The 16,097-nt window shown below is 44.3% G+C and overlaps 1 protein-coding gene across 1 annotated transcript in view; it reads right to left on the reverse strand.

Annotated features, from left to right (window-relative positions):
* LOC143982505 (cytochrome P450 2G1-like) overlaps positions 1 to 15,709 on the reverse strand; it is a 34,170-nt gene extending 18,461 nt beyond the window's left edge. Inside the window, exons 1-5 of the mRNA XM_077481306.1 lie at positions 15,491 to 15,709; positions 14,804 to 14,966; positions 10,695 to 10,844; positions 5,627 to 5,787; positions 3,586 to 3,762 (exon numbers count right to left, since the gene is read on the reverse strand). Coding sequence (XP_077337432.1) covers positions 3,586 to 3,762; positions 5,627 to 5,787; positions 10,695 to 10,844; positions 14,804 to 14,966; positions 15,491 to 15,664 — 825 coding nt within the window. The 5' untranslated portion in view covers positions 15,665 to 15,709. The remainder of the gene's footprint in view (positions 1 to 3,585; positions 3,763 to 5,626; positions 5,788 to 10,694; positions 10,845 to 14,803; positions 14,967 to 15,490) is intronic.
* Between the last annotated feature and the right edge of the window lie 388 nt (positions 15,710 to 16,097).

The following is a 16,097-nucleotide window of genomic DNA, read 5'->3' on the forward strand; positions in this document are numbered from 1 at the left end:
ACTCCTTTCAGCTTTGCGTTCACAGGCAGATGAGTGGCTAACACCGCTCAATTTGACAGTTGGTAAAGTGGTGTGTGACAACGGTGCCAATCTGCTTAGCGCATTGAAACAGGGCAAAATCACGCACGTGCCGTGCATGGCACACGTCTTAAACTTGGTCGTGCAGCGATTCCTTGTCAAATACCCTGGGGTCCAGGACATCTTGCGGCAGGCAAGGAAAATCTCGGCCCATTTCAGAAGATCTTACACGGCCATGGCTCGCCTTGCTGACATTCAGCGGCGACACCATCTGCCGGTCAGACGTCTTATTTGCGATTGCCCGACGCGATGGAACTCAACCTTCTATATGCTTGATAGGCTGCTCCAGCAGAAACGTGCAGTTAACGTCTACCTGTATGAACTCTGCGAAAGAAACGGTTCTGGGGAGCTGGGTTTTTTTTCACCGCGCCAGTGGCTGCTCATGCGCGACACATGCAGACTTCTGCGGCCATTTGAGGAGATCACCAAACTGGTCAGTCGCAGCCATGGCGCCATCAGTGACATGGTACCTTATGCCTTCTTTCTGGAGCGTGCATTGCGTCGTGTCATTGATCAGGCTGTGGAGGAGCAGGAGCGGGAAGATGAGGAAGTCGCAATGCTGGATGAATTCCCAGGGGGGGCTACTCTATCTGAGACAAGTCAACAACAGGAGTCTGATGAGGAGTCAGAGGAGGATGGTGCCGGGGCGGATGAGCAGGAGCAAGAAGAGCATGCTTTAAACCTTTCTGGGATCCCTGTTGTGCGAGGATGGGGAGAGGAGAATGAAGAGGACGACATTATCCTGGATGATGAGCAGGAGCCAGGCCACCACACCGCTTCCACTTTAGTGCAAATGGGGGCCTTCATGCTCCAGTGTTTTAATAGGGACCCCCGTATAAAAAGCATGAGGGTCAAGGACCAGTACTGGGTGGCAACGTACTTAGACCCCCGGTACAAACACAAAATGGCGGAAATGTTACCGCCGTCGCAGAGGGCTGTCAGAATGCAGCACTTCCAGGCCTTGCTTCGAGAAATGCTGCATTCTGCTTTTGCGTGCGCTGGCAGAGGAGCAATTCCCACTCCCAGAGAAGGATTTGCGGGTACCAATCCAACAGCGCCTGCAAGAAGAGGCCGGTTTGAAGATGTGTTGGTGACTTCGGATATGAGGTCATTCTTTCAGCCGACCCATCGACAGGTGTCATCCGGATCCAGCATCAGGGAACGCCTAGACCGTCAGGTGTCCGACTACATTGGGTTAACGGCCGATGTGGACGCTCTGAGGAGTGATGAACCCCTAGACTACTGGGTGGGCAGGCTTGACCTCTGGCCAGAGCTTGCCCAATTTGCAATCGAACTGTTGGCTTGCCCCTCATCCAGTGTCCTGTCCGAAAGGACGTTCAGCGCAGCAGGGGGGATTGTGACCGATAAGCGTACTCGCCTAGCTCACCACAGTGTTAACTACCTCACATTTCTAAAAATGAATGAGGCATGGATCTCGGAGGAATTCAACACATGTGATCAGTAGACCATGTATATGTCTATAAACAATTTTTGGAATCAAGCACACAGACCTTCTTAATTCATTTGGCTCACTTCCCTGACCCAAAAAAGCACACCGTACTATATGCCCCTACCCTCCTCTTTGAAGAGGTTGAGCGGTGTCATATTTCTACTGGGGCTGCTTATTATGAGGGGTTCCCACCATCCCTGTGCTGTGCTGACTTCCTCCTGGGTGTTCTTATTATGAGGGGCTCCCACCATCCCTGTGCTGTGCTGACTTCCTCCTGGGGGTTCTTATTATGAGGGGATCACACCATCCCTGTGCTGTGCTGACTTCCTCCTGGGGCTGCTTACGGTGCTGCTGTCAGCGCTGTATGTCACGGAGCTGCTGTCAGCGCTGTATGTCACGGAGCTGCTGTCAGCGCTGTATGTCACGGAGCTGCTGTCAGCGCTGTATGTCACGGAGCTGCTGTCAGCGCTGTATGTCACGGAGCTGCTGTCAGCGCTGTATGTCACGGAGCTGCTGTCAGCGCTGTATGTCACGGAGCTGCTGTCAGCGCTGTATGTCACGGAGCTGCTGTCAGCGCTGTATGTCACGGAGCTGCTGTCAGCGCTGTATGTCACGGAGCTGCTGTCAGCGCTGTATGTCACGGAGCTGCTGTCAGCGCTGTATGTCACGGAGCTGCTGTCAGCGCTGTATGTCACGGTGCTGCTGTCAGCGCTGTATGTCACGGAGCTGCTGTCAGCGCTGTATGTCACGGAGCTGCTGTCAGTGCTGTATGTCACGGAGCTGCTGTCAGCGCTGTATGTCACGGAGCTGCTGTCAGCGCTGTATGTCACGGAGCTGCTGTCAGCGCTGTATGTCACGGTGCTGCTGTCAGCGCTGTATGTCACGGAGCTGCTGTCAGCGCTGTATGTCACGGAGCTGCTGTCAGCGCTGTATGTCACGGAGCTGCTGTCAGCACTGTATGTCACGGAGCTGCTGTCAGCGCTGTATGTCACGGAGCTGCTGTCAGCGCTGTATGTCACGGTGCTGATGTCAGTGCTCTGTATTACGGTGCTGCTGTCAGTGCTCTGTATCTCCTGCACCCTCTTGTTTGCCTACCCTGGTCCCTGACCTTCCCTCTCCTCCATTGCCTTCATTAGCTCCATAGTCCTGAATTGTCAGAACAATTTCCCAAATAAAAAAAAAATGCTTGTAGTTATCGATCCCAAATTCACCTCATACATGTATTATGCTATTGTCCAGGTGGTGGGACTACGTGCTACCCCCTAATAATTACCCCGTGGCCGCAAATTCGACCTAAAGGTTTGCGAAATTCGCCTCCCATTGAAGTCAATGGAGCCCGCGGCGAACGGTCGTTTTCGCGAACGTTTGTGTCCGTTCGCGTTTCGCGTTCGCGAAACGTCCCGTCGGAAGTTCGTCCATCACTATCCCCCTCACTTTCTGTTTGATTGAACCATTGCCAGTCCTTCTGAAATTTTTGACTGGACATACACACTTTAAGCTCTTGTACACACGGTCGGACATTCCGACAACAAAATCCGTCAGATTTTGTGCAACGGATTTTGTCCGAAACTGATGTTACATACACACGGTCGGACAAAGTTGTTGGAAAATCCGATCGTTCGTAACGTGATGACGTTATTTCGTTATGACGGGACTACGTTCAGGCTAGTAGCCAATAGCTTTGGTCTAGGAATTTGATCTGAGCATGCGTGGTACTTTGTCCGATCGGAATTCTCTACAAACGATAGGACAAAGTTCGATCGGATCATGTTGTCGGAAAATTTTATAGCCCAGCTATAAAACTTTATCGGTCGGATATTCCGATGGAAACAGTCCGATGGAGCCCACACACAGTCAGATTATCCGACAACACAGTCCGATCGGACATTTTCCATCAGAATGTCCGACCGTGTGTACAAGGGCTAATAATTATTAATATTATTTGATGTTTACATCAATTTTTTTTTCTCTCCTCCCTTCTTGAGAGTTATGTATTTATTTCTGTCTCAATATAGTGCTTTCTATTTAGAAAAGAATAAGAATCTTCTTGCCGTTACCTGTTGCATCCTCTCCAGAAAACAGTCGATAAAGTGGCGGGGGGAATGGGGGTCCATGGTCTTTTGACTGCCTTCCACCATCTCACGAACAAATGCTTTAAGCTCATGTAAATATTGCACCCCTCGCTGAGGAGGTCCTGGAACATAGCGGATGAGCCTCTCAAAGTTGTAAACAACCTAAAATATTAGGAGAACATTTATTTACCAAGAAAATTCAGGATTCTATAGTATATAGATTTAAAGGTAATTCATTCTCAATACAGGTGAAGTCCAAGTGCACTCAGGGCATATTTCCTTTATAAACAGCTTGTGCAGAGGCTAAACACAATTAAAGTGCTTGTAAATCCTTACATACACCCAGTGAAGTGACTGGTCTCAGGCGATACACAGAGATGAAACAAATCCTCCTACATAAGTTGTACTTATCTATCTGCAGTCTTCTCTTTTCTACATCTGTTCAAAGTGCAGAATTTATAAAGTCTGTCTGAGAGTTCAGATAAAAGATGGCAGGGAGCTGACACTACACTCTGCAGAGCTCAGTGAGAAGAGTTATGGGAGCTTATTCCACACAGCTCACAGGAATAGAGCCAAGGCTGTCAATCAGCTGGAGGTCCCTCCCCTGTCACCATTTTTCTCTTGGTGTCAGGAAACCTTTCAGAAGTGTCATGTTCTTTTCTAAATATTCATGTTGATAGCAGAGGACACTTAATTCTCTGGATTAAGACAAGTACACAATATAGAGGGATATGTTTGGTTCATATTTCATGTCTGAGGTTTATAACTACTTTAAATTGTATCCAGCCATTGGCTGTACCCAAATTAAAATGTTATCATTTTTTTCACACAACTAGAGCTTTCTTTTGGTGGTATTTAATCACTGCTGTTTTTTTTTTTTTTTTTTTTATCTTTTTGCTAAAAAAACGAAAAAATACAAAAAAGTTTGAAAAAAACCCTCAAAAAACAGTTTCATAGTTTGTTATAAGATTTTGAAAACAGGTAATTTTTCTCTTTCATTGATGTGCGCTGATGAGTCTGCACTGATGGGCACTGATAGGCTGTGCTGATGGGAACTGATAGGCTGCACTGATGGGCACTGATAAGGCGGCACTGATAGGTGGCACTGATGGGCACTGATGGGCGGCATTGAAGGGCACTGATAGGTGGCACTGATAAGCGGCACTGATAAGCGGCACTGATAGTTGGCACTGGAAGGCACTGGTAGGTGACACTGATAAGCAGCACTGATGAGCATTGATTGGCAGCACTGGTGGGCATTGATAGGTGGCACTGGTGGGCAAAATTAGGTGGCACTGTGGGCACTGGTAGGTGGCACTGATGGACACTGGTAGGTGGCACTGGTGGGTACTGGAAGGTTGCACTGGCAGGTGGCACTGGTGGGCACAGATGAGGCAGTAAGGGAACAAGGTCCCTCTGACAGAAGCCGGTGATCAGCTTTTTTTCCCCTAATGCTGACAGTGTGAGGAAAAAAAACACAGATTACTGATCTTCTGTTCACATCATGTGATCAGCTGATCATGTGGTAAGGGGCTGGGATCGGCCCCTTACTCTGATCTGTGATGCTCGGGAGGACGTCTATGGATGCCCTCCTGGAAATTAAGGCCCGCGCTGTAGCCATCTTTCAGCTATAGCGTGGCGGGAGGAAGTTTGTTAACATACAAAAACTGCAATAACCCCACCCCAAGAAAGATGTTGAATATTCACCTTTCCAAGGGGCGGCTTGTCAGTTCTTCTGCCAAGCTTAACCCACCACTGCTAGCTGAGAATAGGAGTTGAGGTTCCTCCTGTCAACCTTGTGCCACCGCTGTGTCCTGTAGTACCTAGAGATCTTTGCTTTCAAAGATAAATGTTTTGCATGGTTTCAGCTGCTTCACACAGATTACTTTTACAATAGTGAAAATTGACTCTATTTGTCCTGACTATAAATGACTGACCACATCTGAATTGTGGGATCAGAGAACTTGATATTAGTTAATAAATAAGGTTCAAATATCTCATGTAAAATATCTCACGTATTACTTACCAAGCCCCAAGTAGAGTTCATAAGGCGAATGATCCCATTAATATTACGAAGCAACGATAAGAAATGTTGATCGCTGTAATTAAAGCGCCTCCCAAATACGATGGAGCAGATGATGTTAGATACAGCGCAGCTCAGAAAGAAGGTCGGGTCAAATGGCTCTCCTATAAAGCGCAAGAGTTTGAAATGCATCGATGAGAACCAAACACAGCCTCTGCTTCTCCTAAAGAAAAGTTCCTTAAGCACACTACCAATATCCCTTGGGAGTTTGAGGCAGCAACCAAAAATGAAACATCTTTATAAGAATATAATTTTATTTATATGTGGTTAAAAGTAATTACCATGGGATATCCTAAAATATGTGGTTCCGGTATGATATATAAACCATACAATAAAATACTGTTAATCATGGGTTCAAAACGAATTCTTATACAATATCCAGGTGAAAGCCCTTATTTTGATCAAAAGAGTCTAGATTTTCTTCAGGGGTATTGGCTGGATATCATAAGAAAAGTTCTTTCTGCCACTCCTGTTCCATCGTAATCTATCAATTTTAAGTCTTTAGCCTTGGCGAAGAAGAGAACCTTCAAAACAGGTTAACTATTTTGTGCTCACACATTTATTAGTAAACTCCAGTATTTAAAGTATAACTAAAGGCAAAACTTCTTTTTTTTTTGTTTTGTTTTGAATAGCGGAGAGATATTGGAACCCCTGTCAGTTTTTATTGCTTTCTGTGCCCCCATGGGGGAGATTCACCCTCTCTATTTTCCTGTTTACCATTATCATTGAAAGTGGAAGTAAAAGAAAATCCCACATTTTAGGTTGTCCCCAAAAATGTAATAGGGGAAACATTTTCTTATGGGGACACTAGTTCTGGTGATCTGGGGGTCCCCAAGGAGTTCCCTTCATTTGCAGGGATTTCCTATCACTTCCTGTTTGGCTATGGGACAGGAAGTGAAGAGAAATCTCCACAATAGGACACAGATGGCGAAAAAAAAAATCTGGGGTTATAACCTTCCCTTACTCTATCCAAAAAAAAAAAAAAAGTTTTGCCTATAGTTGTACTTTAAAACTGGACCCAAGGAATTTTTTATTTTTTTTGCTATGTAAAAATAAATGACCGATAATGATGAGTGTCCCATCACTGGCTGCTGCATTTAGTAAAACTCTTAGTGCTCATCCACATGTGCAGTGACCTTTGAAGAATGATCTGCATTGGTCACCTCCTCCTTTATGTGGCCTTCTCACCACTGGATTTACCCTTCTACATGATGTACTACCGTGCCATGCGTGCGTTGCGGGGCAGTTGCGGTGTAGCTCCATAGACTTGCATTGGTCACGTTCAACGGCATAAATGTCAGCTGAGTACATAGCAGCAGGTGTATAGCCCTGAGCACGGCATGCCCAGGTTCAGGCAGACAGGTGGAGGGGGGAGTAAAACTGCATTTTAACTGCATGGTTTTACAAACCCCTAGCTACAAGTGTAAATGAAGACTTACTTTCATTCGGCCTGGACGGCAATGTGACTACCAAACTTCGGGAGCAAAATCTTACAGTCTTAGTATACATTGATCATAGCAGAGCTACTTTATCATTTTCATTAACACCTTCTCATCCAGTCCCCACCAATTCTTCTCTACCTTCAACTCTCTTCTTTGTCCTCCACTGCCTCCACCCACTAACTCACTCACTACCCAGGAGATCGGCAATCACTTCAAACATAGGATTGAAATAATTTGGGAGATCTACTCTGTACAGATACTTTCTCCCCTAAGCCCTTGTACACACGGTCGGACATTCTGACAACAAAATCCGACGGATTTTGTCCGAAACTGGTGTTGCATACACACGGTCGGACAAAGTTTTCGGAAAATCCGATCGTTCGGAACGTGATGACGTTTGTACGTTACGACGGGGCTATGTTCAGGCTAGTAGCCAATAGCTTTCATCTTGTAATTTGATCTGAGCATGCGTGGCACTTTGTCCGATCGGAATTCTCTACAAACAATCGGACAAAGTCCTATCGCATCATGTTGTCGGAAAATTTTATATCCAGCTCCCAAACTTTGTTGGTCGGACATTTCAAACGGAAAAAGTCTGATGGAGCCCACACGCGGTCGTATTATCCAACAACGCGGTCCGAACGGACATTTTCCGTCGGAATTTCCGACCGTGTGTACAAAGGCTAACACTCCATATCCACAGATATATTCATTACTTCCCTCATTCAACCCCACCACTGTAGACGAGGTTGCTAAACTTCTTTCTAACGCCCACCTAACCACCTGTCCCCTGGACCCTGTTCCCTCACAAATGCTACGTTCACCCTCTGGCTCTATTCTACACTATCTAACTCACATCTTCAATCTTCCCCGGATCTCTCTGTCAAGATCGATGGCACAACTACCAGTCCATCCCAGCATGCAAAGGTGCTTGGACTCCACAACATCTGCAAAATATGACCTTTTTTAACTAATGACACCACAAAGCTCCTAGTCTCTGATCATCTCTCACCCAACTCCATTTTCATTGACTTACCTTTACATAGGCTAGCCCCCCTTTAGTCATGAATGCTGCTGCCGAACTCATCAACCTTACCAGTCGCTCAGTGTCTGCTACTCCTCTCTGCCAATCCCTCCATTGGCTGCCTCTCACCCAACAAATTAAATTCAAAGTTCTAACAATAACTTACAAAGCCACCCACAACTCTGCCCTCAGCTACATTACTAGCCTAGTCTCAAAATACCATCCAAACAGTTCTCCTCGTTCCTCCCAAGACCTCCTGCTCTCTAGCTCCCTCGTCACCTCCTCCTATGCTTACCTTCAGTATTTTTCCAGAGCTTCTCCAATCCCATAAGACTCCCTACCACCCATTCTGTCCGATTATAGCCTACTCTGTTTGCTTTTAGACGACCCCTGAAAATTCTTCTCATCAGAAAAGCCTATCCTGCCCACACCTAACAACTGTAATTTTATTTTCTCCATCAGATCATCCCCCACGGTTATTACCTTTTCAGTCACTTGTCCCTCCCTCTTAGATTGTAAGCTCTAATGAGCAGAGCCCTCTGATTCCTCCTTTATTAAACAGTTTTGTAACTGTGCTGTCTGCCCTCATTTTGTAAAGCACTGCGCAAACTGTTGGCGCTTTATAAATCCTGTATAATAAATAATAATAGTGTGTCTCTCGCTATACACCTCCTTTATTCATACTTTGCATACTTTTCACAGAATAAAAGGCATGCTCTAAATGGAGGAGACTAAAGTGGCATAAGAATTGTGTCATTGTACCATAATAATGCAAGGCATTTAATGAATGGATGGGGTGTACAGCAAGCAACCCACTATGATCAGTATAATAGAACCAAGACTAAAATTCTCCGCCGGAAGTTCGATGGTCACTCCCTTTATTACAGGTAGTTCAACTTTAACCACAGTATCAAACAAACAAAAAAAGGAATTATATTGCAGCTGACCAGATCTTAGATGTGGTGGCTACATTATTTTTTTTTGTTTAGGTTTTTCTTTCTTTCTTTTTTTTTAACCTATAGATCTGACCAGTAGGTCTGTTACTTTTAACAAACCAAACTGCCAAACAAAAAGAGGACTTAGGCAAATTATTTAACACTGACAGAGGTGCTTACAATGATCACCTTTGTTCATTTATGTAAAACTTTTATCCCAAAGGAAAAATAAACTGTTGTTGTAACTGCTTATAAAGTGTTAGCTGGATTTCAACTTAAACTTGTTAGTCAAGTCCATATAAATCTACTTGTGCATCTAATGCCTCGTACACACGGTCGAACTGTTTGACGTACTTAGTCCGTTGAAACACATTTCAGCGGACAATCCGCTCGTGTGTGGGCTTCAGCGGACTTTTTCAGCGTGCAGTCCGGAGTACTAAGAATTTCGGTTTTTCCAAAAATCTGTCCGTCGTACTTTGGTTTCAGCGGGCAATACGGTCGTCAGTATGCTAGTTCGACGGACTAAGAATGGCGCATGCCCAGAAAGGATTTACACGGCGGAAGGGTGCTTTGCTGTGTCTTGGACTTCCTATTTCTAGTCCCGTCGTACGTGCTGTACACGTCATCACGCAAGCTTTCGACGGACTGTTTGTCTATCCGTGTGTGGTCAAGTCCGTTCAGTGGAAACTACGACGGATTGTCCGTCGGATTGTATGACGGACTAAGTACGCCATACAATCCGCTCGTGTGTACGCGGCATAACACTACCTTCTTCCCAGAATGACAATGCTGCTGTCCAAAGGTGTCTCTGTTACTCCTCCATCCAGAGTGGGGACACTCTAAGCCCTTCTACACATGGTCGGACATTCCGACGGAAAACCGTGTGTGCGCTCCATCGGACTGTTTCCGTTGGAATATCCGACGGACAAAGTTTTAGAGCTGGGCTATAAAATTTTCCAACAACATGATCCGATCGGACTTTGTCTGATCGTTTGTAGAGAATTCCGTTCGGACAAAGTGCCACGCATGCTCAGATCAAGTTCCTAGACCAAAGCTATTGGCTATAGGCTGAACGTAGTCCCGTCGTAACGAAATAACGTCATCACGTTACGAACGATCGGATTTTCCGACAACTTTGTCCGACCGTGTGTATGCAACACCAGTTTCGGTCAAAATCCGACGGATTTTGTTGTCGGAATGTCCGACCGCGTGTACAAGGGCTAAAACCCCATTCACACTTAGGGGGTTATTTACAAAAGGCAAATCCACTTTGCACTACAAGTGCAAACTACAAGTGCAAAGTGCACTTGTTTTTTTTTTTTTGGCATCCTCTGGATCAACTGTAGCTGAAGGATTGTGTATATGGGATTGTATAGGGTTTTTTTTTTGTTGTATTTTTTGGTTGAACTGGATGGACGCGTGTCTTTTTGCAACCTGACGAACTATGATAACCCATGATACAGACATTTACGTGTGCAAAATGTGTAAAACCACAAAAACAAACCAATTTACATATTTTGCGGATGTGACATCACTACGTGAAAGCTGATTGGTCGTTGTGACCACTAGTCTATCACTGCGCTAAACAGATTTCAAAATTGTGTTTTTACCTTTGGTTTTGCTGAATTCCTCTCCTAGAAAGTGAGCTTCTTCTTGGATTCTCTCCTCAATGGATCTCTTCCCCATACCAAAATTTCTCAATGTTGTAAGAGCAAAGCGGCGCATTTGTTTCCATCGTTCTCCGTTACTACCTGTTATGCCTGGAAGATGCATAATCATTAATATGCAAAAATGCTTTCCTTTTTACATAAAATGCTTTAGAAATATTTTTTAAAAGAAGAGAAAATGATCGGAAGGGTCAAATCCTTCCTATTTATTTTGAGAAATGAAAAGGGACTAGAACAGCTATTCTCAACCAGGGTTCCTCCAAAGGTTGCAAGGGGCTTCTTGAGCTGTGGCTGATTGAACGCCCATTTGATGGTGCCTGCATTGTCCCAGGATCAATATCACTTGGCAAAGCCATCAACATGACACCAAAGATCTCTTTAATTATCTATAAGGGGGGCATGTTGACCACTACTGTAATGGCTTTATTCTTCCTACTGACTACCAATGTACAGTATAAAGCATTTTCTCAATGCCCCCAGATGACTTGATTTCAGTAAGGGTTCCCTAAAGTAAAGAAGTTGTGAAAAGCTGGACTGGCTGGACAGAATGACAGAGTGCAAAGCATGCAAAGAACTAGACAGGCCTCAAAAGTGGTGAAGGATTTGAACTCACGTCAGGTTTTACTGCAGTTGGAGGCTCCTTAGGAGAGGATTCTTCACTTCCTGTTTGATAAAAATATTGGTCCCAGGATATAAAGTGAGGAAAAATCTCACTAATTCCCCATACACACTATCAGATTTTCTGCTCAGCTTTTCCTTCGGATTTACCAAAACTATGTAGTAGAAGGGCCTGCCTGATTGCATACACATTGAAACTCCTAAGGTTTGACCTCATATTATATGGTTTTGGTAAATCTGAAGGAAAAACTCAGCAGAAAATCTGATAGTGTGTATGGGGCATAACAGTAACACTTTGAAAAAAAATTTTTTTAACGTTAAGTAGGGTGATTCTAGAACGCCTATCAGCTGTTTATTTTTGTTGATTTCCCTTCAGATTATAATTCACTTGTCGGCAGATGTAGTTTGACCTCCCTGCAAGGGTGGTGCAATTTGGTGGGCCCTGTGCAGGAAGGGTGGAGGACAAGGGAAAAACCAAGTTCTCTTCAAGGCCTCCATAGGTGTCGTCGGGGGAGCAGCTTGGTTGCTGCTACCTTGACTGATCTGGCAGCCATCTTTGATGTGGGCAGTGCTTATGAAAAACACTGCCCCCTTTGGGTTGGCATGCATTCTGCATAGTGGGTAGGTCAGGGACAGATCCCCTGCTGGCTAGGGACAGTTGGATTAGCATAATGTTAGGCCCCAGTGGAGGCTTACACACTCCATTCACAAAAGAAAACTTTTGGGTACAGATAAATTTTAACTTGTCAGTACTAGGGATTGCCAGTATTACGCTACAAAATCAACAAGCAGATTCAGAGTTTTAGATTTAGAATAATAGGAGAGGGTAATTGTGGTAGGAAAAGGGGAAATGAGGAAGAGCGCAGAGCAAAAAAGTCATGAAACATACATAATTAAATCCATTTTTTAATTGTCTGTGTTCCATCTGTCAAATTTTCTTCCTGTTCTAGAGACCCAGCAGAAAATAAAAGAAGATCTCTAAAAAGCAATGGGAAACTTTCTTGTCATCATGTTTCCCTATTGGAAGATTTCCCCTCTATTTCTGTCCTTGAACTAAACAAGTTTGGATTTCCCATCACTTTCTTTCATGGTAACCATGGGCACCAGGACAAATAGAGAGGGCAAATCTTTGTACTGGGGACACAGATTGCAATAAAAACCTGACAGAGGTACTAACCATTCCTCACTCCATACAACATATAAAAAGTTTTGCTAATATTTAAAATTTCTTGTTCAATATTTTTATTAAAGTTTAACAAAAGCAGACAAGAGGTTAATTTACTAAAGGCAAATAGACTGTGCACTTTGTAAAGTGCAGTTGCACTCTACAAGTGTAGTTTCTCCAGAGCTTAGTAAATGAGATAAAGCTTCACTTTGCATAGAATACCCAATCACAATACTGTACAGAATTTTTGCTTACACATGATTGGATGATGGAAGTCAAAAGAACTTCTGCTCATTTACTGAGCTCTGGAGCAACTGCACTTTGCTAAATGTACAACCTGTTTGCCTTTGGTAAATAAACCACAAGGTGTACTGAGTATAAGCAGAAGAACTCAACCCACTAGCAGTTGACTAGCAAAACAATGATGTACAACTAACACAGCAGTTAGCCAGGGGTGAACATGCTTAAGTAAAGTCTTAGCCCTTGTACACACAGTCAGACATTCCGACAACAAAATCTGATGCATTTTGTCAGACGGATTTTGTCCGAAACTGGTGTTGCATACACACGGTCGGACAAAGTTGTCGGAAAATCCGATCGTACGTAATGCGATGACGTTATTTCGTTACGACAGAACTAAGTTCAGGCTAGTAGCCAATAGCTTTGGTCTAGGAATTTGATCTGAGCATGCGTGGCACTTTCTCCGAACGGAATTCTCTACACACAATCGGACAAAGTCCGATCGGATCATGTTGTCGGAAAGTTTTATAGCCCAGCTCTAAAACTTTGTTCGTCGGATATTCCGATGGAAACAGTCCGATGGAGCCCACACACAGTCGGATTATCCGACAACAAGGTCCGATCGGACATTTTCCGTCAGGATGTCCGACCATGTGTACAAGGGCTTAGAGGTTAATCAAGAGGACAATATAGATCAGCCTTTCTCAACCTTTTCAACACAGAGGAACCCTTGAAATAGTTCTCCAGGCTCGGGGAACCCCTGCTAAAAATTTGAAATCTACAGCTCATGACACATTAGTGCGATGGTCAGTGGGAAGAATGCTCTTTACACTTGTGGGCTTGGGGAATAATTATCTCCTTACAGATAGCTAAAAAGATCAATGGTGTCGGTGGGAACTTATCCGAGAGGCAGAAATAGCCCAATGCTGAAGGAACCCCTAGCAACCTCTGGAGGAACCCTAGGGTTCCACGGAAACCTGGTTGAGAATCACTGATATAGATAAATAATTTGCAGGAGTGAATCAAAAAAGATCATCTAGAGAACCCCATCAAATACATTAAAATGAGGGAAAAATAGAAAGAAAAAGAGGTGAGAGAAGGGCAGAGGGAAGTAATGACCTCAGGAGACTCCACAGCATCTGGCTCCAGAGGAGGAATGCCTTTGAGTCATAAAGGACTAAGGCCCCTTTCACACATGCGGATGGTATGTCCGTATTTCATCCATCCGTTTGCGGATGAAATACGGGCATACATTCATCCCTATGGGATAGCGGGTGTCTGCGGATGAGCATCCGCAGACACCCGCTATTGTCCGCCTCCGCAACTGTCCGATTCTGCAGACGGAGGAAAATCCTATTTTTCCTGTCCGTCTGCAGAGGGGATCGGACGAACACGGACAGACGGTCCGTGCTCGTCCGATCCCCATAGAGGAGAGCGGAGAGCTGACAGGGCGGTCCCTGCACAGTGTGCGGAGACCGCCCTGTCCGCCGCCGGCTCAGCGGGGACAACGGAGCGATCCCCGCTGAGCGAGCGGATCATCACGGGGCGGATCATTACTGATCTGCCCCGTGTGAAAGAGGCCTAAGGGGAACATGTTGACAATATTTACACTTTAAAATGAACCTGTATTAACATATTTTAAACAAGCAGTAAAAGCACTGTAAAAGCTTTCATTCACCTTTGTATCTAAAGGTATTATGGAGAAAATCTTTTTTATAGTTCACAATAATGGCACCCAAATAACATGTCCTCTCCCCTTATTTTTTCTGGCAGCCTGCCAGTCTTTTAATGTAAACACACAGCAGGTGCTATTAGACACTGACTAACATATGACTTTACAGTCCCCATTTGTGATTTTTTGAGGATTAATTGCTTCACAGTACAAACAGCGAGAGAGGTATGGTTAGGGATATGTAAAATATTTGATATCCATAGCCTGGGCACAGGAACACTTTCAGCATGTCCCGCAGGACATAAAATACACAGAAAACAGCAAAAGCAAATAAACAAAAAAAACAAGACATCTTACCAAAGCCTTTTAGGACGTAGTGAACCATTGGCATCTTCCCCCTTGCACTGAATCCATCTTTTTGGTCTATCAGAGCCTCTTTAGCCACATCATATCCACATAACATCACTACCGGCCGAGAGCCAAAATATACAGTAAAAATAGGACCGTATTTCTCCTGAAACTGCATAGAAAAGAGAGAGATGAGAGAGAGATAGAGACAAATGAGAGAGAGAGAGAGAGAGAGAGAGATGAGAGAGACATGAAAGAGATGAGAGAGATGAGAGAGAGAGAGAGACGAGAGATGAGGAAGAGATGAGAGAGAGAGATTAAAGAGATAAGAGAGATGAGAGAGAGACACATGAGAGAGGAGAGAGATTTTGCATCCCTCTTAGGAGATTTCCCCTCACTTCCTGTTTTTTTAGACAAAACAGGAAGTGAGCGAAAATCTCTCCAAAGTGAGGAACATTCTCTCTTCGTTATCACTAAAACAAATGTCCTCATTGGGAGATTTCCCTTCTATTCCTGTACAGGTGACGACTGCACATTTTGGATTTTCCATTTCTTTCTGTCTTTTTTGACAATGGTCACCAGGAAAAAGAGAGAGAGAGAGAGTGGACCATCATAAATCAGGGCATCTAACCCTTCCCTGCTCTATCATAGAACCCCAATTTACAAGTATTGGTATGAAATTAAAATCTTACTTACCTTCTGCAATGTTACCAGGAACTTATCTGGCCTGATTTGAAGAATGTTACCTATCAGTGGTAGCGGGGAAGGTCCAGGTGGCAGAAGTGTTTTATTTTTGGTTCTCCCTTTCAGCCATGCTATGCATATCAGGCATGCCAGGACAAGGACCAGAATGGCACTGGAGAACCACATGTTGCTTCTCTGTAGGTCTGTGTGTCACTTATGGAGTGAGGATTCCCTTTTTATGCCTTGCAGCAAGAGCTATGAACCCAAATTGTGACCTGTGGGTCATGCCAGGAACACCGCTGGCCAAAAATTCTTCCGGTGACTAAATTAGCAGAAAATGTCCTTATTTTGAAATAGTGAGCTCACATTGCTATTCAGCTACAGACGTTTTTTTTTTTTTTTTGTGTGTGTGTATTTGAATACCATAGACCTAAAGGTAGATAAGAGAGCTGTATTCCTGTTCACTCAATAGACAACTTCAGGCAAGAAGCAACATCAACAACAGATTTGGTAATGTTTTCCAGAAAACACTGCCAGTGTACTTAAAGAGTCCATGTCACCAACCCTAAAAATTGCAGGCAAAACCATAATAAAGTGGAACTTTAGTCAGAAAATTAAG

This window comes from Lithobates pipiens, unplaced genomic scaffold, assembly GCF_037356315.1.
Source record: "Lithobates pipiens isolate NorthernLeopardFrog02 unplaced genomic scaffold, aLitPip1_a1.2 Scaffold_1, whole genome shotgun sequence".
Taxonomy (NCBI): Eukaryota; Metazoa; Chordata; class Amphibia; order Anura; family Ranidae; genus Lithobates; species Lithobates pipiens.